General features: G+C 34.9%; 1 protein-coding gene across 5 annotated transcripts; it reads right to left on the bottom strand.

Moving 5' to 3' along the window:
- Nacalpha (nascent polypeptide associated complex protein alpha subunit) lies at positions 1–26,018 on the bottom strand. 5 transcript variants are annotated; one of them, XM_069832054.1, is made up of 6 exons: positions 25,867–26,018; positions 17,634–17,900; positions 7,345–7,464; positions 4,565–4,660; positions 2,141–2,302; positions 1–210 (listed from the first exon to the last, which is right to left on the bottom strand). In XM_069832054.1, exons 1-6 carry the CDS (start codon positions 25,984–25,986, stop codon positions 196–198), a joined length of 780 nt encoding a protein of 259 aa, XP_069688155.1. In that variant the 5' UTR covers positions 25,987–26,018; the 3' UTR covers positions 1–195. The 5 variants fall into 5 exon arrangements, with proteins under 5 accessions (XP_069688155.1, XP_069688165.1, XP_069688166.1 ...); XM_069832064.1 differs by having other exon boundaries at positions 25,794–25,898; XM_069832065.1 differs by lacking the exon at positions 25,867–26,018 and adding an exon at positions 25,719–25,743.

The raw sequence follows: 26,018 nt of genomic DNA, 5'->3' as shown, positions 1-26,018 counted from the left end.
TTTTCAATAAAACATTTTATTTTTTCACGTCGTTAGGTATGTACATTTATGAAAGAAATCGGACTATTTTAAATAACATAAAAAACAGTGTAAGTGAAATCGACAACTGTCATCCACAGGAGCATAAAGCAGCTATCAGATAAGATGGCAATTCTTCGAGATCCAAGATACAGATATTTGAGAGTAGATATTCCATCACATTGTCAACTCCTGAAAAAATAAATAAATAAATTTTAATATGATAATTATAACGCACATCTCACTCACTCACACACGCACACAGACACTGTATCCCACTTAAAACACCAATAAAACAAATGGCTACAACTTAAAATATATACGCCAAAGAGAAATAAATTTACCTAGTTTGGTAGTGCAATTCTTGCAATTTATGTAACAATGGTTGTCACTGAGATTGAGAAATGACTAACTGTTAATTCTGTGAAGCTAGAACTATGTGGAAGATTGAGCACAAAATCTAACGTGTTCTTTGGTTAGCAGAAACAAAGTCTATGAAGGATGTACAATGTAGATTTCATTGACTATTACACTTTTACTACGTCATAATACTGTACGAAAGGATGTCTTAGCGCACAATTTTATCGCGTCCCTAGAATTTGTTTAATTTTATCGCTTCCCTAGCATTTGTTTATTTTTATCATTACCCTAGCATTTGTTTCTTTGTTTGCCAACATTTTAAACTACACTGGTCTGGACGTCAAAAAAACAGAAAATTACAAACCACTCCAGTCGATGCACAGCAGTTTCAAATATGACTCGTATTGGCATTCAAGAACAAGAATTAATAAAGATCACTGGTCATAGCTATGCATCTTCCCTGAATCCCTATTTACAAATAAATGAGGAGCACCATTCAGAAATCCTGAATAAATTGAGGAATACAACATGTACATCAACGAGTTCCACTTCTTTTACGCACACGTCCAATATAACATCAACTGAATCACCACCAATATAACATCAACTGAATCACCAACCACTAAAACATTCAAATTTGAAAATTGTACTTTCAATAATTATTCCTTTTAAAATTATTCATGTTTATTTTTTATGTCATCATCGTTAATTAGAACTCTTCTAACACTTGTTTATATTATTTAGGTTATGTTATAGCTTCTGCTATATGATATTATGGATAGTCACGTATCAGAGATTGTTTAATACTAAGATTTATTGAAAATCATCTGTCAAGTGACGATTACTGGGATCCGGATAATGCAACTGTTTTAATAAAAATGAAATTGAATCAACAAAGCCTTCTTGACTAGTAACCCTCTACAGAGTTCAATGAAGATTCCATAGTTGGCACAACTGATAACAAGAAAACAGCTAATCATAACACGCTACTGCCATCTAGCCATAGCATCTAGCATAATATTTGTAATGTTGAGATGGTACATAATACATTTGAAGAGTTTTATTTTCGTAAGCCAATTAATATTTTATTGTATTGGAGTAGTTCGTTACTTCTAATCTTTATATACTTTCTTCTAATTGTGTAATAGTCAATTAAACCCCACTCGTGTTCTATGTTAGGCACAGCTTCTTGCTGGAACCATTTATCAGCAAGATGATGCTCCTCCTCACTTCACATGTCAGCTATGTACTTTTCTTAATGACAAGTTTCCGAGACAATGAATTGGCAGAAGATCCGAGACCACAGCTTGGCCGCCGTTTTTACTTGTACATTTCAGGGGGGGGGGGGGAAATACAGTACTTGTATTCTGTTCACCTATCTAGTCACCTATACTTACTTACTGGCTTTTAAGGAACCCGGAGATTCATTGCCGTCCTCACATAAGCCTGCCATTGGTCCCTATCCTGAGCAAGATTAATCCATTCTCTATCATCATATCCCACCTCCCTCAAATCCATTTTAATATTATCTTCCCATCTATGTCTCAGCCTCCCTAAAGGTATCTAGTCACCTATGCAGGTGTTATACTGTACACGTCAGATTCTCTTTAATACACTTAAAAAAAAGTAGTATTTTGACCTAACAGACATTTCCAAACATTGTGCATCCACAATCTCATGTTGCACGAATTACTTTATCACATACATCCATCACACAAAACCTAAGAATGTGTATTTCTAAATGATAAATGTACATACTCACCATAATTGCGTTGACAATGTCATTCTGGTTGTTTTTGAGTGCCTTTATAGCCTTTCCACGGCTGACATTTGCTTGGGACATCACAAGATCCACGTCCTTCTCCTCCACACCAGTCTCATCGACATCCTCTTCTTCAGATTCTTCTTGGATGGGCGCAACCACCTACGAAAAGGGCATTAAAACATGGCCTACTGAACTTGCTTTCGTGAGTTAGCTATGCTTAAAATATTCTGAGCAAGTTGTGCACAACTCAGCCTGCCAAGGATTCTCAGCAATGTAATTTATGAATCCTAATGTGCGAAACCTGACAGGAAATTAATCATCATAGTAGTGCATTATCACACACATTATCGTAATTTAAATAAACTGAACAAAATTTATGTAGTTTTATACACTTCATGGATCACAGTTTAAAGAAACTTCATTACTCGCAAATACTATACTGTTTACTGAAAACAAGGTATTAAAAACATGAAATGTATTTCTTTACATGAATCATCATTAGGATACGGATTCTTAGGTCGTTAAAATGTAATTTTAGGTGCCTAAAATAGGCTTAAAAGTGTAGGAAATAGTCTCTAAAGAATTGAAAACACGTAGGCTCTAACAAAAAAATAATGTTTTGTTTAAAAACACGTTCCAAATCATCAGGAATTCACTTCTAGAATTTAATAATTTTAAATGCTTATACACCGTTACCACCACTACTACTAAACGTACAAGAACAAATATCTAACTAGTTATACATAAACTAAACAATTAAATGTGAAAAATAAGTTTTAGATATAAATTCAGTACACAAACAAGTTAAAGATAATCAATTTTTACCAAGCTTTCTCCGTTAATGTCCATAATTAGCTTATATAAATGATTAATACTTTTCTAAATTTTAAACTAAAAAGCATGCCGTCTATCACTGAACACAAATTTATAAGCTGAAAATGAACGCCCCACACCCACTGAAGTAACAGGGGCGTATTTCAATTTCGACACTAATTGGACAGGAATGTTACATTGTAAATCCATGTTCTTCCCTGCTAGGATATCTGAAGCAGTACGCAGGTCCTTCAGTCCTACAATTCTCTGTATAACTTGCTCCAGATTATCCTGTATTTTATTTCCAAATGACTTTATTGTCAAACGCCTGCATTAGAAAACAACATTTCCAACAGAACCACGAACACATTCGGAATTTAAAATACAAGTTTTCAAAATATGAATGGGTGTTTTGACCTATTAGAGATAAAACATACTTAATAGGTCAAAATAGGCATTTTTAGGTGCTATTAAAATACCAATTTTAGGCATAGTTTTATATGAAACGTGTACTTGCAAGTTTTTATGAACTTATCTTTTAACGATTAAAATAGGTTTTTACCTAAAATCCGAAGTCTAATCATTATTCATATCAAAATTTCTGCTTAATATTAAAAAACTCAAAATTGAAGTAGACCAAGTACAAATTTGTCGCATTTCAGATAAACACTCCTGTATATGTGAAAAACTGTATTTTTCAAACAATATAGAACCAACTTCTTACAACCAGATTACAATTTTTATCAAATGGAGGACTCGTCAACTTGGTCCACTTCAACACAAACCAGAAGCACTAACAAGAGTGAAGGGCAGTAGGGAAAATCACCCTAATGAGAAGACAATCTTTACTTTTAATATATTAAGATTTTTTAAACATATTGTGTCATTGTGTTCATGACTAAGTAATTTTTCATATTTGTGGGTTCCATTACAATATATTGGAGGAAAAATAATCAGCACAAAATGTTACTCTTAAAAATTAGCACTTTAGGTATTGAGGAAATGTTTTGTTCCCAATGAGGTGAAAAGCTATTAGTACTCCTGCCCTGAACCCTCCCCTTAAAATGCTCTTAAAGAGAGGGTAAGGTATTTATTTATACAAAGGTCCTGCAACTAGTTGAAGGAGAATATTTAAAATTAAGGATAATGAAGTCCAAAATTAATATACTTTATGATCTAGGTTCTGTTTTTATGTATGTAATCTCGTCCAAAAACATTTTTTTAATTTATAATATTAACCTTAAATTCTTCAGAAGTGGTCTCATTTGCCATACATCACTATTATGCTTCGTAACACCATTTGAATATCAACTATATTACGAAACTGTGAAAATGTAGTTGTGGTACAAACAACGTAAATCTTAACTGTTTGTGTTCATGTAAAAGTTTAACTTCAAATAGGACAACTTTATTTTGGAAAGCTAAAAGGCAAATGCACAAATACTAAGTGCCTAATGCTATTGACAAATCAACAACAAAACTGTTTACATTCAAAGACTACACATCAGTGACAGAAGTATAATAAATTTATAATAACTGAGCCTCTCGTAATTCTTACAAACATGAATTTGTACTTAATAGCATAAAATATAAAAATAATTAACTTACTGTTGTACTGCCACCTGCTTCAGCTGCTGGTGAAACTTCAGGTGCCTTAAACTTTTCAGCTGCTGCTACCTGGGCTTGTTGATTCAAGTCTTCAATCTGGAAAGAATATAAAATAAACAATATTAAAGACAATTTCTGAAACATATTATGAAGCAAAAATAACCACTACTTACGCATGTGCATGTCTAATTATTTAATATTACAAGAAGTTATAACATTCTCAACAAGAGGTTTCTACTAACCCTACAATTTTGTAGTTTTTACAAGGCAATCTACAATACACATAATACAGAGTGTTTCACGAGGAAAGGTCGAAAATTTAGGATACGATATCTTAGGCCATTTTGAGTGAAAAAGTTCAGATGAACATAGGTCTGTTTTCGAACGATGGTGGAGCTAGGTGCATTTTTTTTGGCAAAACGTCTTGCCCCAGTGTGAATCAGACGTTACCTTATGCTGCTGACATGAGAATGTGAGACAAGTCACCAATCACAATGAATGATGTAACATTGCAATCTACATTGTGAGTGATGTAGATAAGAGAAACAAACCGGGTGGTGGGGCACTACAAATGTCCAATTGCCTGCCCTGGTCTGATGTAATGACACAGAACCAGCACATAACATAAGTACACTATCACTTACCAGTTCACAGGAGTTCAATCAGCTACCTACATTACAGTAGTTATACAGGTACAGTTACTGTCTATGGGGTTGAATGAAAAACTTGTTATAGCAAAGGAAGGGGGAAACGAGAGAGGCGCTAATCGACCGTATTTTGGATGCAGCATAAAGAATAGCCATGAGCAACTCTCCTGAGCGACGAGCGTGATTCACGCCTGAGCACAACAGTGCATTGGAGCAGAAGGAGGTACCTTTGAAAATGTGCGAAAACATCGACCCCGACATCTAGAATATTAGGTATGTATGCATACGTGAATATAAACTTTAAATTTGTCCGTTATCTGTCTCTAAATGCGAGTTAGTACAATGGAATCTCAGAAGTTTTTGTGAAATCAAAGAGCTGTAACCATTTGAAAACAGACCCACATTCATATCAACTTTTTGACTCAGTAACTTCAGAATTCACATCCTAAATTTTTTACCTTTCCTTGTGAATCACCCTGTATAATTGAAAGTGTCACTTTCCAACAAATGATCTGAACAAACAACACTTCACTTCCAACTTGAAACCATGTTACCAAATGTGCCGATAAGTAATCCAGATAGTTGACTCTTACTCTGAATCAAACATATGTGGGGATACAACGATCATATTTTCATTTGGCACAATTTATTAAGGAATAAAGGAACAATCTAGAATAAAATCATCATTTATTACACTTCTAGTGCTTCCTTTGATTAGGGCAGCGTTTTTTAACCTTTTTCAACATGTGGCACACCAAAGGTGTAATTTAAAATCCTGCGGCACACTCATACAATCTAAACCAGTGGTTCCCAACCAGGGGGGAATCTTCAGAGTTTTAGAGGGAATGTGTTTACTGAATGTTGGCTTGTGCCATGTTCGCTGAATGTTGACTCTTGTAGACTCAATTTTTTTATTACTCTTCACTTTTATTTTTCCAATTTACTATGACAACTATTTTCATTTTCTCATTGTTTACCAGCGGATCATTTGCAGCACACCAGATGAAAATGGCTGGATTAGGGTGATCTGTTACAACCTGTCAAAAAATCACACTTAACAATACTAGTAAATGGTCCTTTTTAATGAATATGATTTATTTACCCCATAATGCTCAAGCAAATCCCACTCATTTCAGCATTCACCTATGATCATGGTTAGCAACTACACAACTTCTACGGGTTCACCTTTCGTTGGCTAGTGGCCAGTCATAAATTGCTTCGAATACTTATTTTCTCCATACACAAACACTCATTCAAAAAGAACAAACTAAGGCTCGGTTACAGAAAAACCAACAACAATCAAGGAGGGTTTGATTGGCCATCAGTTCTATTTTCGCTGCAGAAAAAACAATCATTATTTGATCTAAAATCAATCTTCCATCAGATATGATCAACAGATTTTTGCTAATTATTGACTGATCATTGATCAAGTGTATTTGTTTGTAGTAAAGTTATAATAATTATATAGGAAATAATTAAAGTAAATAGTTATATTGTTCTAAAATGATCTAAAAGATTTTTCAGATGAAGAAATTTTCAAACAATATGAAGATATATTCGAGAAATATTCATAAGCAATGTCAGACATCATACGGTGAATGACGTGATTTCTAACAGGGACAGAAAAATTATAAGTTTTTTATTTCCTGCTTCACTGAAAGACCACCTGACTTATTTTTTTTATTACATTCATAAAGCCCTGTATAACGTTTAATAAGAGGGCTCTATTACTATTGCCATTATTATCAAAAAAATTTGGCCCTTCACGTTTTTAGTTCGGTTTAATTTCTTTTACTTTATTCTAAGTCTATACAGATGGATCGGTTTAATTTCTTTTACTTTATTCTAAGTCTATACAGATGGAATTCGCCTGTTTTACCTCTACAAAATTCAAAACAGAAAAGCATTCATTTTTCTTGAACAGTGCCCACTTGATGCATTTGTTTCTCCCCTCTTAAAGAGCATCAAATTGGCTGTGGTTGCTAAATAGCGCTGATGCCAAATGCATTTTTATCAAATCAGAAATTATTACATCGAGACATGTTAATTGGAGATTCACTTTCGTGCAACACAATGAACAATAAAATGGCAATGAATTACCTGAAAAAATTTGTTCCAACATAAAAAACTAACCTTAGCTTCTCCAAACACTATGTATGTATCTGATGCTGGATTCTTGTATACGTCAGGCTTGTTAATAACAAACAAAATGTTTTTAGACTTGCGAATTGTCACCCTACTAACACCCTGGACCTGTGAACAAAAGAAAAGAATCATAGTACACACATTTAACTCAAATTATCAACAGTAATCTCACTAGAGGTTTTGATTTATCTAGTGAAAATCAAAACTCGAGTGGGATTTAATTAACTATTACATGATTAGAAGTATATAAAAATTAGAAAAAATAAAATGCTCTAATACAATAAAATATTAAGTGACTTACTGAAATTCTATTTCACTAATGTTAACTTCACTGAAACATTTGAACGAAGCCATTTTCAGTTGACTGTCTATGCTATAAACAAATGACGATCACAAAGCATGTTTTATAGTACCGTCAGAGCGTTTAGAATAGAAAGTGTGGTAACTCGGCAAGGGTCTAATGGGACTTTTAAACTCCCTAGTGTCACCGCGGCAACTGAGCGAAACATTGGCGTGGCGATCGTTCTAAGATTGCAGTTTTCCTCTTAATACTGTTGACAGAGCATGTAGAACCCGTTCTGCTATGGAATTAAGAAGATATTTCTTGTGGTGTTTGGGTGATTTTTATTGTGCCGTTTATGTGACCGAGTACTAATACGCCTAATTGTTTTGTTCTTGATGTAATTCCAATTATAGATACTCTATAATCTGTAAGGAAAAAACTTTCTTTTATCCATCCATAGACTAGACTATTTTTCAGAAGTGGTGTAGAGCAATTCCACGAACACAGAAAACTGTATGCTCGTTCTTATATCTGTGATATCCATTTTTCTGCGGTTTTGATTGTGATTTTTTACAATTATGATTTATTTAACGACGCTCGCAACTGCAGAGGTTATATCAGCTTCGCCGGTGTGTCGGAATTTTGTCCCACAGGAGTTTTTTTACATGCCAGTAAATCTACTGACTTGAGCCTGACGCATTTAAACACACTTAAATGCCATCGATCTCGGACGGGATCGAACCAGCAACCTCGAACATTGAAAGCCAGCGCTATATCAACTGCGCTACGGAGGGCGACTTTTGATTGTAAGAGCCGATAAATTGATTATTGCCAGTAAAGAGGTAGGACTTCCAGGCAAGAACTGGCGACCAAAACCGTATGCTATAACACATATTTTCCCAAACTTGCCTCGATATTTTAAAAAAAGAAAAGAAGAGAAAATATCCAACGAAGAGGACATCAATCCTTTCTCATAACAATGTATCCTTACCAAGTACCATCTGGCTATGACCAATTCCATTGACGCTAAATAACCCAGCAGTTGATACAGCATCGTTAAATATCCGAGTAAAAAATAATTGGACATGACACCCGAAAACCAAGAACACCTTAGCTAACCATGCGCTTGTATGCATTTATGTGCCATTACTCCACACCTGAATGCCCAAAATTATGTCTAGTTACATTGACCGTAAATCCTTCCAGTGAATGAACTCCAGACCAGCATTTCAGCTGTTTAGTGTGAGTTTTTCAAAATCGATACATTTTTTAGAGTCATAAACTGTGATGGGTTCGAGGAAAGTGAAAATACAAAAGAATTCAAAGGTGAATGAACGACCATGCAGATAAGTTGAACTCAAAGACTCCCTCGTCTGCCCTGTACAAAGGATTCTAGCATTACACGATTTTAGAAAATATATTACACGTAATTGGCAATACAAAGAACACGTTTGCCTAAGAAAGAACCCTTGAATTATTTAGAGTGACAATTCAGAGCACTAGCGAAATATATTAATTCTTGTGGGATAGCAGATTTAAATATATTCAGACAGAAAAAAATTAACTAGGATCCTCTATAGCGATATTTTGGAATTAGAAAATGATTATCTTGTGATGATTACCATAGACTTTCTACATGTGAAGATTTTTCAATCTATGTGCCGGTTAAAAAATGTGCTGTATTAAAGTGCTAATTGTGAACTCCTAATTGAATCCAAGCACCTAGCTTCTACTTCATTAAATATACATGTTCAATTATTAATTATTTTATTTTTAATAATAGCACTTTAGTCGTAATTAATGTAATAGTTATTTCGGTAACAAAAGTACAGTATAATTCTACTTTGCATCTAGGCTAGAACTTAATCTGGTTTACAATTTTATTACATTTGTTTAATACGTTTCCACATCATAAGAGATTTATAATTGGCATATGAGAAAGTAATAGATCTCATGGAAAAGTCGTTAATTTAATGTTCTCCAATAAGTAGCATACAACTGCTTAATACAGTGCTACCAAATTGTTTTAATTTTACAAAACACAAAATAACCTAGGTATTTCAAAAGATCAAAACTTACATTAGCATAGATATAATATTGAAGCTTAATTTATGAGTCTAAGGTGCACATAATATTTTTTGTTCCCCTTAATTACGCATAAACCAGATACAACTGCAACTAATGACTAAATAGTAGATAAAAACTATTGGTGAAAATAAAGTGTCTCCTTTATTATATTACATTCTTTCTTGTGTATAAAAACTATAATTTCATGTCAATGCGTACTTTATAATGCAATAAAAATTTTCAGTTTTGCGATGCTGTACTTTTTTTTTTTTTTTTTTTTGCGTATTTCTGGCTGAAGCCGGCACAATGTTCCATTTTTCGGTTAATTATTATATTTACTATTCAGAGTTGTGTTATATAACTCACAATTTGTTAATATAGTAATATTACAATTTTAAAGAAGTAAAATATTGTAACTAAGTACTTTACAATACATTCTTATCTAATGGGTTATTTTTAAAAACCTTTTGCATTCACTTGAAAAGTGATCCTGAAACTGGGCAGTGAAAACAGGGCTAGCGCCATTCGGCTACGATCCACTGAACTAGAGGAAGTAACGTCTTCTACCCGCTCTGGCAGTAGTAAAAAAGTATTGGTGAAAATATAATGTCCCATTTTATATATTATATTATACTTTCTTGTACATCGAAAACTATAATTTTGTGTCAAAATGTACTTACAACAACTCAAAAATGTTCAGTTTTGCGAAGCTGTACTTTTTTTTTGCGTTCTTCTCACTGAAGCTGACAGAATGTTCCAGTTTACTGTTGATTATTATACTCGTATTTACGATTCAGGAATGTATGATATAACTCAAGAGTAGTTAGTGTAGTAGTATTACATTTTTTAAATAAATAAAATATTGTGATAAATTATAATATACTTTTATCTAGTGGGTATTTTAAAAACATCTGCATTGACTCTAATAGCGCTCCTGAAACTGAGAACAGAAAGCAGAGCGAGAGCTGCTCTGCAATGAACCGCAGGACTAGTGGAAGTATCGTCACTTTCTCTTCTACCCGCTCTGGTACCGTAAAGAATTTGCAGTTTGAAATGTTGGCAAACAAACAAACAAATCGTAGGGAGGTGATAAAAACAGAAGTATATAAAGATTAGAAGAAATACAATAAAATAGACATTAATTGACTTATTAAAATTCTATTTCACTAACATTACATTCACCAAAATGTTTGAACGGAGCTGCCATTTTCAGTCGACTATCTATGCGGGAAAACAAATTACGATCGCATAGTATGTTTTATAGTACCGTAAAGAATTTCCAGTTTGAAATGTTGGCAAATAAAGAAACAAATGCTAGGGTAGTGATAAAAACAAACAAATGCTAGGGAAGCGATAAATAAAACAAATGCTAGGGAAGCGATAAAATTGTGCGATAAGCAGCCATGATTGGTTGAAAGACGTCCTTTCATACCGTTTTACTGGTCAAAAGTAGTATGATGTGGTAAAAGTGTAATAGTCAATAATAAATTTAAAGAAGAAGTGCATCAAGATTTAATTCACCCAAGCAAAGACAAAAATGGAACATGCTATCACAGAGAGATACAATTGCTAACCAAAGAAGAAAAGAATTGATAGAAGCATTCCACATAGCATCAGGCCACAATCTTTAGCAGAGCAACTTCAACTCTCCATTCTTCCCTCACCAACATGTGTTCTGTGCGAAGATTCCAATAGTGTCATGAACTGGGACCATATTAAAAGGTGCAGTGCTATGATGCACTTTAAATACAAGTTTGTTGGAGAATTTGACGGTCCCAAGGAAGAACATTGTAACTGACAAAATGAACTTTTTCAGTAGAATTAAAAACAACTTCAGATGGCTGTGAAAAATCAGGGTTTTTCATTAGGCCTTTTTTCTTTGCATTACCATTATTGAAATTGAGTCTTACTCCATTGTAGTGATTACACTTTCTCTGAAATCATTCCTTATATGCGTATTGTTACTTACAATATTACAAAGTTAACATAAATTCCCGGTAAGAACATTGTATGTGACAATAGTATTGCTTGTGAAAGAAGGAGCGATGTCACAGTTTACACTTAATAGAAGTGTAACTACATAACTACAAACAGGAATGTACATAAATATTTACAAAAAAGTGTAGTAATTTGTTTTACAATGCCACTGAATTTAATGTTATTCATCACTGCCGTGATAAATACCAGGAATATGGGGTTATTTCATCACAGTGATAGCAGATCGATGAATAATTTGCTTTGGGAGATGGGTAGTGGAGCAATGTAATCATATCAAATTAACGAAATACGGCCGCATTTTTCATTCACAGACGACGATTTTTGTATATAAGTAACGCACCTATTTAGGGCGAGTTCGGTGGACCCACAGCTCTCCAAGTGATCACACCTATTTGTACTAATGAATACTTTCATTTTATAGTTTATTTGAGTGATTTTGAAAAATGTAAGAAGTGGAGTTCCTGTAATTCATAATTTTATCAAAAGTGTTTTATTTAGATTTTATCACAGACAAATTTTAATTTAAAAAATACAATTTGAATCAAGTTCTGGGTTATATGACAGCAGTGCTAATTTAAATAATTTCAGCAAAAATTCCCTTCAGGGTACACAAAAGCATACTGCATTTCGTAAATACAGTGATGAATACTTGCAATACGGTTTTACATGGTATGGAGATGAATATAAACAAAATTCCAAGTGTCTTATATGTGGAAATATTTTGTCAAATCAGTCCATGGTGCCGAATAAACTAAAAAGACATTTAGAAAGTAATCATTCTCATGTAGCTTTCTAGAAGTAAATCAATGATGCGAGTGGTAGAGCTTCAAGACGAGCTTACTTTTTTTTATTTTTGAGAACGAAAAGCCAAAGTATGCTAAACTTTTGGAAGATAATTTTTGGTGTGCCAAACTAGCATATCTTGCCGAAATTTTCGAGACTGAACTCTTTAAATGCAAGCATGCAACACAAAACAGAAACTATTATTTCAGCCACAAACAAAATTCAAGGATTTTATAAACGAAAAAAAATTGAAGCTTTGGGAGTCTTCGTTATAGCAGGTAAATTATTACCCTTTCCTTTAGTTGAGAGTTTTGAAAACTGACTTGCTGGAAATGAAAAAGAATGCCTGAAGAAGTTAATAGTAGAACACCTAAATGCGTTACAAACTTCAGTAACAAAGTACTTCCCTATCTTGTCCGTTTCAAAGTTAGAATGGGTAATTTCTCCTTTTGGTATTTCTGGTGAGATCAACATTCAAAATGCCATCAACCTAACCGTTGCTAGGTTTGTCATGCGATTCTACTATGAAAACAAAATTTCTAGACAATTCAGTGCAGTCTTTTTGGATTTATGCGCGATGTTAGAGTCTCACAATTGCAAATATGGCCATAAACATTTTGCTACCGTTTTCAACATCGTACTTATGTGAATCAGCATTTTCTACCATGAAAATAAGCAAAGAAACAGACTTCTGCATTTTGAAGATGATGTACATGTTGGTGTGTCAATCACAAGGGCATGTAACTTATACTCTATGCAACCCACAAAATGTAAACTTCACATTAATTTAAATAGGTGAGTTTTCAAAAACGATAATAAAAATATTTTATAGAAAATCCAGCATAGATATGTTCCGATTTTTAACACATATACCCTTTGTTATTGTAATGCCACTTAAGTTGTTGCTTGTTTTTTAGAATTTTCGATTGCATGTTAACATCGACCAATCTACAACACTGGATGCCCAACACTACATAGAAGTTATTAGTGCTTTTTTTTTCTAGCGGAATGCATTGGAACGGCGTTCCGGCACCATTTTGTTGCATTTTTCACCATGGAACCGAAATATGTGTGAATAACTATGTTTTTAATATAATTTTTCTTTGAATTCCACTTAGATCTTGGAAGTCTTAGTTGGACAAAAAGGAGGTTAAAAACAACAAAATTCCCGTGCAGTGTATAGCTATACACTGCTATAAAATATTCCACACAGAGTTTCACCGCCTTTTTCTCCAGAAGAAAAGTATTAAAAAAACAAATAAGTGTGTCGCGATATTGTGGATGTTCAGTAAAGTGTGTCGTCAGTCAAGAAAGATTGGAAACCACTCATTATTGTACTATTGCCGTAAAAATTACAATAACTAAAACGTCATGAATTCTATTAAGAAGGCATAACTTGTACCATAAAGTTAACATTATGAAACAATTTGCCAGTGTTATAATATTTAATATATCAAATTTGTCATAGCAACCTCTTTTTCATAGACCATGATAAACTACACATCATTACAAATCTGATGTTATTTCTATTGTTTTACAATACTATCGTACAAAAAAAAAGTTTATAAAACTCATTTATAATGTTATATAATTGTCCGTTTCATACATTTACTCATGTAATAAACTATAACATTATACACAGGTTTCATAATATTGCTATTTAAATTTTGTTCGTTACTTCAACGTGAACTACTCGTATCATATTTTTATTTTTTTCTTTAGTTTTAAATATTTTAAAATTTTATTTTTATAATGTGAAATATGCATCATCACTGTTCATGATCTCTATAATATTCAACTGAAATGGGAGTGTAGGAATATTTCTTAATCTTATCCATTTAGTTTGAAAGAAGCATGTCTTATTGCCTATGTTCTCTCAACATTTAATTAAAATTAGGTTATAGAGTTTATTTTAAATTGTCAAAGATTTTGTTTAACTTGAAACAAGCTGTGTTCATTCTCCATTATCTAACACAGTTCAAAAACAAAAATTAAATGGTATATCATCTGTATTTTTTCTTAAGAGTTTAAATGCAATGTACATGGCATGACGACATTGACCTTCAACAACCCAGGTGGAGAGGTTTGTTCAGGGCAACACAACTCAGCTGGTTTTAGGGAGCAGCATTGCAATTTCTCATAATTCATGTATTTTAAAATGCAGGTTTTTCTGGAAAACTATTCAAAATATAGCAAAATGATATTTGACTTTTTTGTTGCTTTTTACTCAAGGAATCACCCACTAGAATTGACATTACTTACAGTTCACCCTGTATACAGGGTGGATACAAGGTGGAAAGTAAGGTAGTACATTAATTGTAGGATGTGATTCCTTGAAATATGACGAACAAAAAAGTATACCATTTTGCTCGTTTTTGCAAGGTTTTTGAAGAAATAATACTTTTATACCGACATTTCGAGCGCGAATTTTACGAATACTGTTTAAAATAAGGTTTAATTTCTTGTATAACAACGAAGAGAACGTTTATTATGTTCATGTTGCAGCAGTATTTTAATTAGAAAATTCCCAGATTTTGAATTAATCGATTGAAGAAGCATTGGAAACATTGTCGGGTCACGTACAGAAGGTTTAAAAATCTGGCATCGCTGTCCAGACGGCAGACAGTTTGCCTAGTACTCGCAACTGATCAGCTGTTGTGATGTTTACATTGCATTAGTGTGCAGTTGGACGTACAGCAATACAGTTTAGTTTATTTCAAAACTATGAGATGCCAGAGTTCACAAATCGTGAGTACTTAGACATGATCCAGGCCGTGGAAGAAATTCAGAACAGTGAAGAACTAACTACTGGCCAGAGTTCGTCATAATTGGACTATAAGATGTGAAAGCTGCACGCACGCTAATGGTGGACATTTTGAACAGTACCTGTAAGATGTGAGTGGAATTGGTTTACAAAGTTTATTACTCTTTATTTCATTATTAATGCCAAGAATTAGTGGTTTGTAAAACAACAAATTGTAATGATAATTACATCTTATTCACAATGTTACATCAGTTTTATTTTTTCATCAATTGTAACTGAAACTTCAATCCTAAGTGTTTTCACTAATTTGGACATAATTTCCTGATTTTCACGTTATTTCTTGTTATTGCTGTACGTATTTCTTGTTTACATTAAAATTATTACGCCATATTTAGTATTGAATTGTTAGTGTATTGCATTGTAAGTTGATAATTCTGCATTCATTGTTGAACTGCGCCCAGACACGAGCTATTTTGTTCATTCGGGTTATTAATTTACATTTTCAGACATTAAATTATACAAACTAAACAAATAACAGTTACGTCCCTATCCGGAGTTACATAGGTTATTTTCGTGTGAAGATTTATCCCCAGATTAGCTCGCGAAGTATTGCACCGAAGCTCAGTACATTTGTTTGCTGCTGTCCTCCCCTCACCTGCAAGATCACGGTGAAAGGTAGTTGAACTTAACCCACCCCCTTGAAGTCGCTGACCTCATGGGGTGTGGGGTACTACAGTCCATGAGGATTTACTTGTCTAGTCCCTTTTAGAAAGAGAGAGAATGCTCACCATCTCTCTCTACCCTCATTTATGATGGTCGACACTCCTTCAAACGACCACGAGTTACCAGTGGCGGCATTCTCTTCCTCTTCAAATTCTGACTCCACTCCGCCAGAAAGTTCGTCCGTGTCCGTGTCGTCAAAATTGATTACGAACGAATAATAAATTTCCATCTACAAGTCCATCCTTCGCCCAATAAAATTTTTCAACCTTTTCTATGCGTTCACAGGCCTTCCTCAAATTTTCTTTCGTCACTTTTGGAAGTGCGCTCATTTTTAACCTGTTACACACGTTTTTTAAGAGTTCTGTTCAGGCGTTTCTTTCCTGGAGTTCGCAGCACACTTCCACTTCCGCTTTCTAGCGCGTCCTTTTGGTTTTTTTGTTTGTTTGTTTGTTTTTTTTTTTTTTCTATTTTAATCCTGCTAACACCACGAGATGATATACCTGTCGCTGCAGCAGTACTTTCGATAAAACTCGGCACAGATATTGTCTGTTTTCCGCATTTCAGTGCCTCATATTCTCCAGTAAAGAATTTATGTGCATTAATAACCATGTTCATACCGTCCGACTTCAAGGCTTACCCGCGTTTTCCCATATTGCCTACCATTATTATTAAATACAAGAGCACAACACCCATTACAATATTTAAGGTAATAGTGAAACCATGTATCTCCGAAAACATTTTAATTTGTGAATTATATTATATTAAATTGGTACAACAAGATACAAACTCGTCCACACCTGTGGAGTAACGGTCAGCGCGTCTGGCCGCGAAACCAGGTGGCCCGGGTTCGAATCCCGGTCGGGGCAAGTTACCTGGTTTTCCTCAACCCAATACGAGCAAATGCTGGGTAACTTTCGGTGGTGGACCCCGGACTCATTTCACCGGCATTATCACTTTCATTTCATTCAGACGCTAAATAATCTGAGATGTTGATCCAGCGTCGTAAAATAACTCAATAAAAAAAAGATACAAACTCACTTCACTATTCACAAAATACTACTAACTAATGAACTCGAACAACCCCGAGACGCCACTGAGAGATCAACAAATTGGGTTTGCAAAAGTGTGAAGGGAGAAGGGAGGAGAAAGGGCATTCCAAGAATTGTACAAAAGGAAACCTCTTGCCCGTCACATCTGGTGGCAGTCGGAAGACAAGGACCTCAGACAAGGACAGTAGAAATCACGCCAACTTAATCCTCATGCACTGTACTTATGTGGCATTGAGAAATCTTGCAATTGCCATCAGCGCTTTCGCAACACTTGTAATTATCTCACTATCCGTCCTATAATTTTTTTATTTGTATGTATGTATTTATTCACACTGCAATGGGTATATACCCGGTGGCAGTGACAAAACTTACTCTAAATAATGAGTTCTATGGCTCCTGTCAATTAATGTACTACTTTACCTTCCACCCTGTATATACACATGTTCAAAGTTACAAAAAAACAAAGGAATTGCTATATTAAACTTCTGTTAAACGTGCATTTATATATAAACTTGTTCAATGTTGACCATGTTATGATTGAGAATGTGACGTCGCGCTGTAGCCAGCCTTTCTCGTTAGCCGCGTGAAAATATAATATAAATGAACTTACAGGTTTCAGACCTAACTTGGACATAATTTTGCGGGCTTTCTTCTCGCCTCGGCTCTGCTTGGCTTTGCTGACCATATCCATGGGAAGCCCAGCTGCAGCAGCCCCTGGGAACACACCAGCAGCCTGGCCTGTTCCTGGCTCCTCAAGATCTGGTATCGTGTCATCAGAGTCAGACTCAGTGCCAGAACCTGATCCATCTCCCCTTGGCTCAGTCATGGATGCTGTAGCTTTGTCCAATTCAGTCAATTCAGGCATTGTCACAACCTGCTGCAAAGCAAATCAAAACTACTCATTCCAACAGCCAAAATACTTACAAAATGTAGACTGGGTGTATTTAAGTTGAATTTTGCTATTTTATCGGTACATAAAAAAATTAATAAATCCTTAAAATTTATATTATTCAATAGAAGAAAAAAGAATTTTATCCCAGAATTGCGTAAAAATGTTTAACTTACATAGCTTTTAAATAAAAATAAGATGGAAAAAGATCAAAGTGAAAGTGAAATAAGCTCAGCAGAAACTACCTACTCGTACATTATAGTGCCAACATTTTCCAACTCATTATTGTGCTACGAGGGTTGAATGAAAAGCAATGCCTCCACCTCTGTAACTCGTCAGTGCATGGAAGAACCGGCATGCAACAGGTGCTGATAACTTGTGTAGAGTCTTCACAAACATAACAGACGTTAGTGGGAAGACATTATAGTGAATGGTTAAGTTATGCTGTAAAGTAAGGTGACCAGACATGCCATTTTTAATGATATTGTCCCTTTTCATCCTCTTGTCTCCTGTCCCAAGAAAAGTATGCTTGGGATGTCAAATGTCCCGTTTTCTAAAAATGGCGTCCCATTTCCCTAAATAATTGTTAAATTATTTCTTTTTCTTCTATTTTATTATGAAAGAAAAATACATTAGTTTTACAAACATAATTCAGATTTTAAGTTTTGTTTAAGAATACTTGGCACCAAAGCTTCGTAAGAAAGAGTGTTTCCATTGATGAATTCAGTAATTCAATTTGGTCTGACAAAAGAAATCAGTTTTCAGTTAAAACGATGAAGGCCATGTTAATCACAAAATGTAATTTCAAAAATGTGTCTTGCATGAACTTCTATAGTTTTCTGAAGAAAAAACCAACACTTCTAGAGAAAATTCACTCATTAAAGAAATATGATGCAGGTTGTACAGTTGATCTTCATGGAGAATGTTAAAATAGTTCAAAGGTAATATGAGGCAAAAATGTTGTTATGAAACAAGTTCAAAATACAGTGAAATGGAAATGATGTACGGTCCAATTAACCAGAAGTAATTTTTAAACAGATTAAGTTAACCTAATTAATCCAGACTAGTTGCAATATGAAAACTTGTCAACAATGACTTAAGCCGAGTATCCATGCTACTCTATTATGTACTTGCATAATTATTATATCCTAGTTATTGTAAACAGTATAGTATTTATTACTTTAAAATTTATAAAACTGGACCTTATTGCTCACCGACATAATATAAACACAAGTAATAATGAATGTTTAGATCAACATTTCTCAAACTATGATCCACGGACCATCTGTGGTCCTCGAGGTCTGCCCTTGTGGTCCTTCAAAAAGGACAGAAGAAAAAATAAAATTCTAACGAATTGCATATCACACTATAGCTAAAAATCTCAGAGTTTGGAAATGACACACGGCAATCACCTTTCCTTTTTTCTCCCAATACTGACGTTTTATGAAATTTATTACTCTACCTGTTTATCGACTTCCCACTCTACTCTCAGCAACAAAAGAGGGATTTAAAGCACTATGAACGTGGTGTTTCTCGCCATCTTTTCCCTGCACATCAGCTGATAACATGTGGCTAAGTACATTGGCATATCTTTCAGATGTATTCTCAAAACTAAACGAACTAAATCTCTCTCTGCAAGGTAATTATTTGATTCTTGGATTTTTTCACTATTTCCAACCCTAAAGTCTTTTTGGTTGAAAATTATTTCGCTATTGGAAAAGAATTATGCAATGACATTATGTTCGCATCTCGAAAATCTGAGATCACAATTTGAAACTTATTTTCCAAGTAAATATGACGAATTTTCATAGATTCGTGACCCTTTCCTTGCGATACTGAAAATAACAAACTTTCATTAAGTGAAAGAGAACAGTTAATTGAACTCTAGAATGACACCGGACTTCAAATGAAATTCCAAGCGGAAGGTATGGTTAATTTCTGGACCTCATCAAAAGTGAAAAGAGAATATAGTGAACTGTACAATGATGCTTTACAGATTATAATTCAGTTTGCTTTCACATATCTGTGTGAGAAAGGGTTTTCATCACTAGCTCTAATAAAAACAAAGCACCAGAATCGACTCGTATGTGACGATCTCCGACTTAAGCTTACCAGCATAGATCTAAATATAGAACCATGCATCGGCAGGCTTATCCATCTCATTAATGTGAGTACCAGTACCAACATATTTATTTTGTTCAGTTAGTACGTTAAAGATTATCCAAACTCTAATAGCCTTGGTTTATTAAAAACGAAAATGATTTTTTTCTTTTAACATTAACATAATTAGTTAATACTAATATAAAATTAAATAAATTAAATTAATTTTAATTAGTTAATTCTCTTTTAAAATATAAGTATACTGGTATTAAAATATGCTGCAAAAATGATAAATTTGCTTTTGAAGGGAACAAGAATAAGGTGGTCTGCAGAAATGTTCTGACTTAAAAAAATGGTCCCCACTTCAAAAAAGTTTGAGAAACGCTGGTTTAGATAACCTGTTGATTCATGTCAACTTTAATAAATGTCCCGTTTTTTTATTCTGGAAATCTGGTCACCCTACTGTAGAGAATGGAGTCCTGTGCAGGAGCCCAGTCACTTCGATTTAAGCAATGTGCTGTCGAGTTGACTGATGAAGGTGTCTCTCCAATTGAAATCCACCGAAGAATGCTAGCCATGTATGGTGGCTGTGTTGATGTGAACACCGGGCATCGGTGGGTCAACATGTGTAAAGATAGCGAGGCGGGATCATCTGACAATTTGTGTTACAATCAATGATGTGGACATCCTGTGACAGCAACCAGAGAGACTCTCAAGGAACAAATTGACAGACTGATTCATGATGATCTCCACATCACTCAGAGACAAACTGCTGACAATGTCGGTATTTCAAAAGTGTATGTAGGCCATATCATTGCTTTGCTTGGATATCTGAAGGTTTGTATGTGATGGGTACCCCCTGATGCCTGAAATGGAAATGCACAGAGACGTGAAATTTGTCAGGAACTTTTGTTTGTGTTACAAAAATGAAGGTATACCTTCAGAGAAGACTATGAATCAGAGATGAAACGCCAGTCCATGGAATATCAGCACAAAGACTCGCCATAAAAAAAAGAAGTTCAAGTCACAAATTTAGTATGTTACATCACAATGCTCCGAACTTTAAAATGGCGACTGAGGAGGGTTCGAAAGGAAAGGGGAAATGTCCTGCAGCACGACAATGCCAGGCCACACACATCACGCGCCAGGACCGAACTCTAGAGACTTAACCTCACAAAAATACAGCCTCCAGCATATAGTCCAGATTTGGCACCCTCACATTTTCATATTTTTCCTAAGCTTAAAGAAGATCTGATAAAGAACTTGAACAGGCTGTGAGAAGTTGGTTGTGGAAACAGATAGTAGACTTTTTTCTTTCGTGAAGTGTATTCAGCTATCTGGTGATTATGTTGAAAAGTGAATGTATGTAATTAAACGTCACATTCTAAGAACTATTTGTTTGATTTACTAAAACAGGGCTGGGCACATTACATGATTCTGAGAAATGAGAGCTGTTTACTTTAAAGAGCAATTCTCCCGAGCGGTGTAACGCTTGCATACTGTACGTCACTCGCTCTCATTGCACTGGTTGATTGTGCAGTAGGATGACGAACTTTGAAGATGCATCCACCTGAGAAAGCTGTATGTCAGACGAAAACCTAAATATCTTGAGACTGAACATGGCTAAATCATTTGTTCCAAACATTAAACAACTTCTGCAAATGAAATGACTCATAAGTCTCGGAAAACAAGCACATAGTTATTTTGGTTATTGAGTTTGAAAAAGTTTTGTTTCAATAGCAAATATTTATTGATTTCAGATTGATAGAAGTACGATTTTGTTACAATAATTTATTCATACAAAACAAAAAATGTTTAAGAGAATGTTTATTTTTAATTTTCTTCTTGTGTTTCTGATTTAAATCCTTTATTACATATGCTTATATTATTAATACCATTGTGTAATTGTTAAAGCATTGTGCAATGTTATGTTTTATTTAATGACGCTCGCAACTGCAGAGGTTATATCAGCGTTGCCGGATGTGCCACAGGAGTTCTTTTATATGCCAGTAAATCTACTGACATGAGCCTGTCACATTTAAGTACACTTAAATGCCTGGCCCGGGATCGAACCCGCAACCTTGGGCATAGAAGGCCAGCACTATACCAACTCGCCAACCAGGTCGACAGCATTGTGCATATAGATTGTGTAAATAAGCCTAATGATTTGTGTGTGTGCACGTGCGCGCGTGTGTACATATGTGCAGAGCGAAGTTTACTTCATTAAATTAATACAAGAGTTATGAAGTCTGTACTGTACAATGGATTGATGTAATATCCTTATAAACTATTGTACTGACAGAATGAATGAATAGAACTGTGGCTCTTGTTATATTAATGCAGCGAAGGTAACTGCAATGTGAATCTGGCACTGCATGAGCGTTCTGCTCAGGCTTGGAATTGAAGTGCCTTGCAGAATAAGAGCAGCTCTGGCCGGCTACATGGAGCCACTCTCATGCCCGGCACTGTACTAAAATATTCCCATCCAAACATGAGCTATGATGGTGGAGGCATTACTTTTCATTCAACCCTAGTAGATACCGAAATGCACAAACATTGGAAACACAGTTCACTTGTTAACTAAGTCAACTACTCACAAATATGGAAAAACCTATGGAGCAGCAGCCCATAAAGAGTCAAGGTCAATCAGCTAGCTGCTGATCTATGTCCACATGCCTCAGCAGAAAGTGAACTATCATCCAATCAATACGAGGGTAACATGTGGTCAACAAGATGATTCTGCCCCCAACCATTACAGTTAATTTTCGAAACCGGATTTCGCTACCTAATGTAGCTCTCTAAATTTATCACAATGCTTATCTCATAAGGACTAGAGCCAGCATGCGTGATGCTTTCACATTAGGACTCTACAGAGAGGGACCATAAACATAGGTAAGCGTATACCAATAGTAAATGACAGCTGTGAGCAGTATGAAATGAAGATACATGCAAACAAGACGAAGAGCATGGTTGTTGCAAGAAAAATAAAGAAGGTAAACTTGCGAATTCTAAATGAGGCAGTAGAGCAAGTGAACAGCTTCAAATACTTGGGATGTACTATAAGCAGTAACATTAGCTGCTGTCAGGAAGTCAAAAGGAGGCTAGAAAAAGGAGCATCTTCTGCGGACCTCTGGAAAAATAACTAAGGAAGAGACTAGTCAAGTGCTTTGTGTGGAATTGTATGGGGGCAGAAACATGGACATTACGACAAAGTGAAGAGAAACGACTATAAGCATTTGAAATGTGGATATGGAGAAGGATGGAGCATGTGAAGTGGACAGAATAAGAAATGAAGTTGTGTTGGAAAGAGCGGATGAAGAAAGGATGCTGAAATTGATCAGAAAGAGAAAAAGGAATTGGTGGGTCACTGGCTGAGAAGAAACTGCCTACTGAAGGATGCACTGGGGAAAAGTTCAGTATACGGATTCCTCACTGACAATTATATCTTATATTACTAAAAAGAGCAGATTTGTCTGCGTTTATCAAATGCCCATCATCATGCTTACGAAAAGGCACTTTTCAGCGCCAATAATTTATTTTGTGTGCACAAGGCTGGAATTTTGAAGTAAGAGGAAAAGGAAGGAATCCGTGTCCTGAAATTTATCCTAGTTTTGGCCACGTACTGGCACCTAACCAAGGTTGGCATACAAAGTGTTCAAAAAGTTTTAAATAAGTTTAAAACTAGGTATACATTTATATCATGTTTCTTTTTAAAACATTTCGTACAAGATACTTCTCTTATTTTCTGGTTGTTTTATTTCATCCTAATTGTTTACAATATAAAATCATGTTCGCCTTCTATTCAGACCTTTTATAAAATTTACAGTCTATGAATTTATTTTCCCATATTTACAGTGGTGCTCCTGACTTTATGGAGCATGCTCTTTCAACTACATTCCTTAATAAATAATATATTTTTTATTTTGTGTTAGAAGGAAATACTGATATTTGACCATTTTTTAAAATGAATTTATTTTTTATCAGACAATCTATTAAAGATAGAGAAGTGATCTTCCGGAATTCTGCGTTACCATATGATGAAGGATGGATAAAACAGAGAAAAATTCTCTCTGGCAACGGAACTAGAATCCGGGTCTTCAGTTCTACATGCTGAAGCTTTATTCACTAAGCCACACCGGATTCCAGCTCTGATGCCGGTCGAACTTTTATTTTTACCAAACATTATTATTAATAAGGAATTTATATAGCAGGCCTACATAGCAAACTACTTGAATGCTGGTATCTGCCTATATGTTTAACTGTCTAAAGCAGATTTCGTTATATTTATAAGAAATCCACTGAAAATAATTTTAAGATGCTTTCATAAAATATTCTGGCTTGTCTATAGCACGCGACACAAACTTCCAACTTGCATTTTTTTTCTAAGTTATACGGTATGGAAATCTGCGACAGGTTAGGTTAGTTTATTCATAGGCTTTTCGTATGTCTTGCATGTATATCTTTGTAACAGATTAATTTAGGTCAGGTTAGTTCAGGATTTTTGTATGCCTTGTATATATTAAGTGAAATGAAATATGCGTTTCGTGTTCATTTTAAAGCGTTCTATTACATCTTTATTTCACGCGTTAAGTAAACACTTTTAGGTTAGGCCTACCTATCTACACCAATCAAACATTTTCAATTTTTAGCAATTTTCTAAGATGTTTTCAATTCAATTGATGTACTTGATTTCTAGTCGAGTCATATGTGGGCTACTTACCGTAAACAAATGAAAAAATTGAGTGCCGACACCAATTTTGCACCGAAATGTGTGCAAATTTGCTTCAGATACTAAAAGAAGCATAGGCTATTTGTCGGCGTTTGTCGAATGTACATCATCATGCTTACGTAAAGGCACTTTTCAGTGCCAATAATTTATTTTGTGTGCACAAAGTTGGAATTTTGGAGGAAGAAAGGACGGAAGGTAACCGTGTTCTGAAGTTTATCCCAGATTTTTCATGGTCTATTTATTTATTTATTTTTATTGGGTTATTTTACGACGCTTTATCAACATCTAGGTCATTTAGCGTTTGAATGAAATGGTGATAATGCCGGTGAAATGAGTCCGGGGTCCAACACCGAAAGTTACCCAGCATTTGCTCGTACTAGGTTGAGGGAAAACCCCGGAAAAAACCTCGACCAGGTAACTTGCCCCGACCGGGATTCGAACCCGGGCCACCTGGTTTCGCGGCCAGACGTGCTGACCGTTACTCCACAGGTGTGGACTTTCATGGTCTATATTCCTAAACATTTGCTCTGTAAACCAGAATAAAAATGTGAGATACCGGTAGGCCTATTTGAAACACCGGTAAAACTGCACTAGCAGTGTAAGTACAGTAAATATTATTTTCCTTACAGCTGCCTGTCAACCTAACGCGCTTAAAACGTCAAAATAGAATCCTTCACATGTAAATGACAATAAGTTCTGGGTTCTGGGCCAATTATCCGATTTAATAAATAGAAATGCACTTCCAAATAAACATAATTTTCTATAGATATACGTTAAATAGGCAACATACGCAAATCAAACTTCGTCATAAAATAATTATAGTCTGAAGTAAGAATCACTATGACATAACCATACTTGAATTACATTAAATATATTGTATTACACACAGCCAAGGAGAGCTCGACACTACAATCACAACTGTTAACAAAGCACTCACGGCATTTCTCCAAGGCTTCCACACTTGCATTATACCATACCTTGGATGCACTATCGCAATTGTAAATATACAATAAAATATCACAAATAGAATTACAAAATAATCACTCAACTACCTTACATTAAGATTACATTAACGTATCTTATGGATGATACACGATAAACTTCACAAAAGTATATAATCCTAACCTTCTTTCCGCAATGGCGAGTATTGCAAAGATGGTGGGTTGGTGGCATTGACTGTATAAAATGCGAAGAATTCGACTTGCTGTGCATCATGGCTATGCATAAAAGAGCGAAGAGAACCATGTCCTATAACCGTTGAAGTAAAACGACTCCAT

This window comes from Periplaneta americana, chromosome 1 (assembly GCF_040183065.1).
Source record: "Periplaneta americana isolate PAMFEO1 chromosome 1, P.americana_PAMFEO1_priV1, whole genome shotgun sequence".
NCBI classification, from domain to species: Eukaryota; Metazoa; Arthropoda; class Insecta; order Blattodea; family Blattidae; genus Periplaneta; species Periplaneta americana.
Note: the sequence above shows the minus strand (reverse complement) of the source record. Positions and strands in the feature narration are given on the sequence as shown.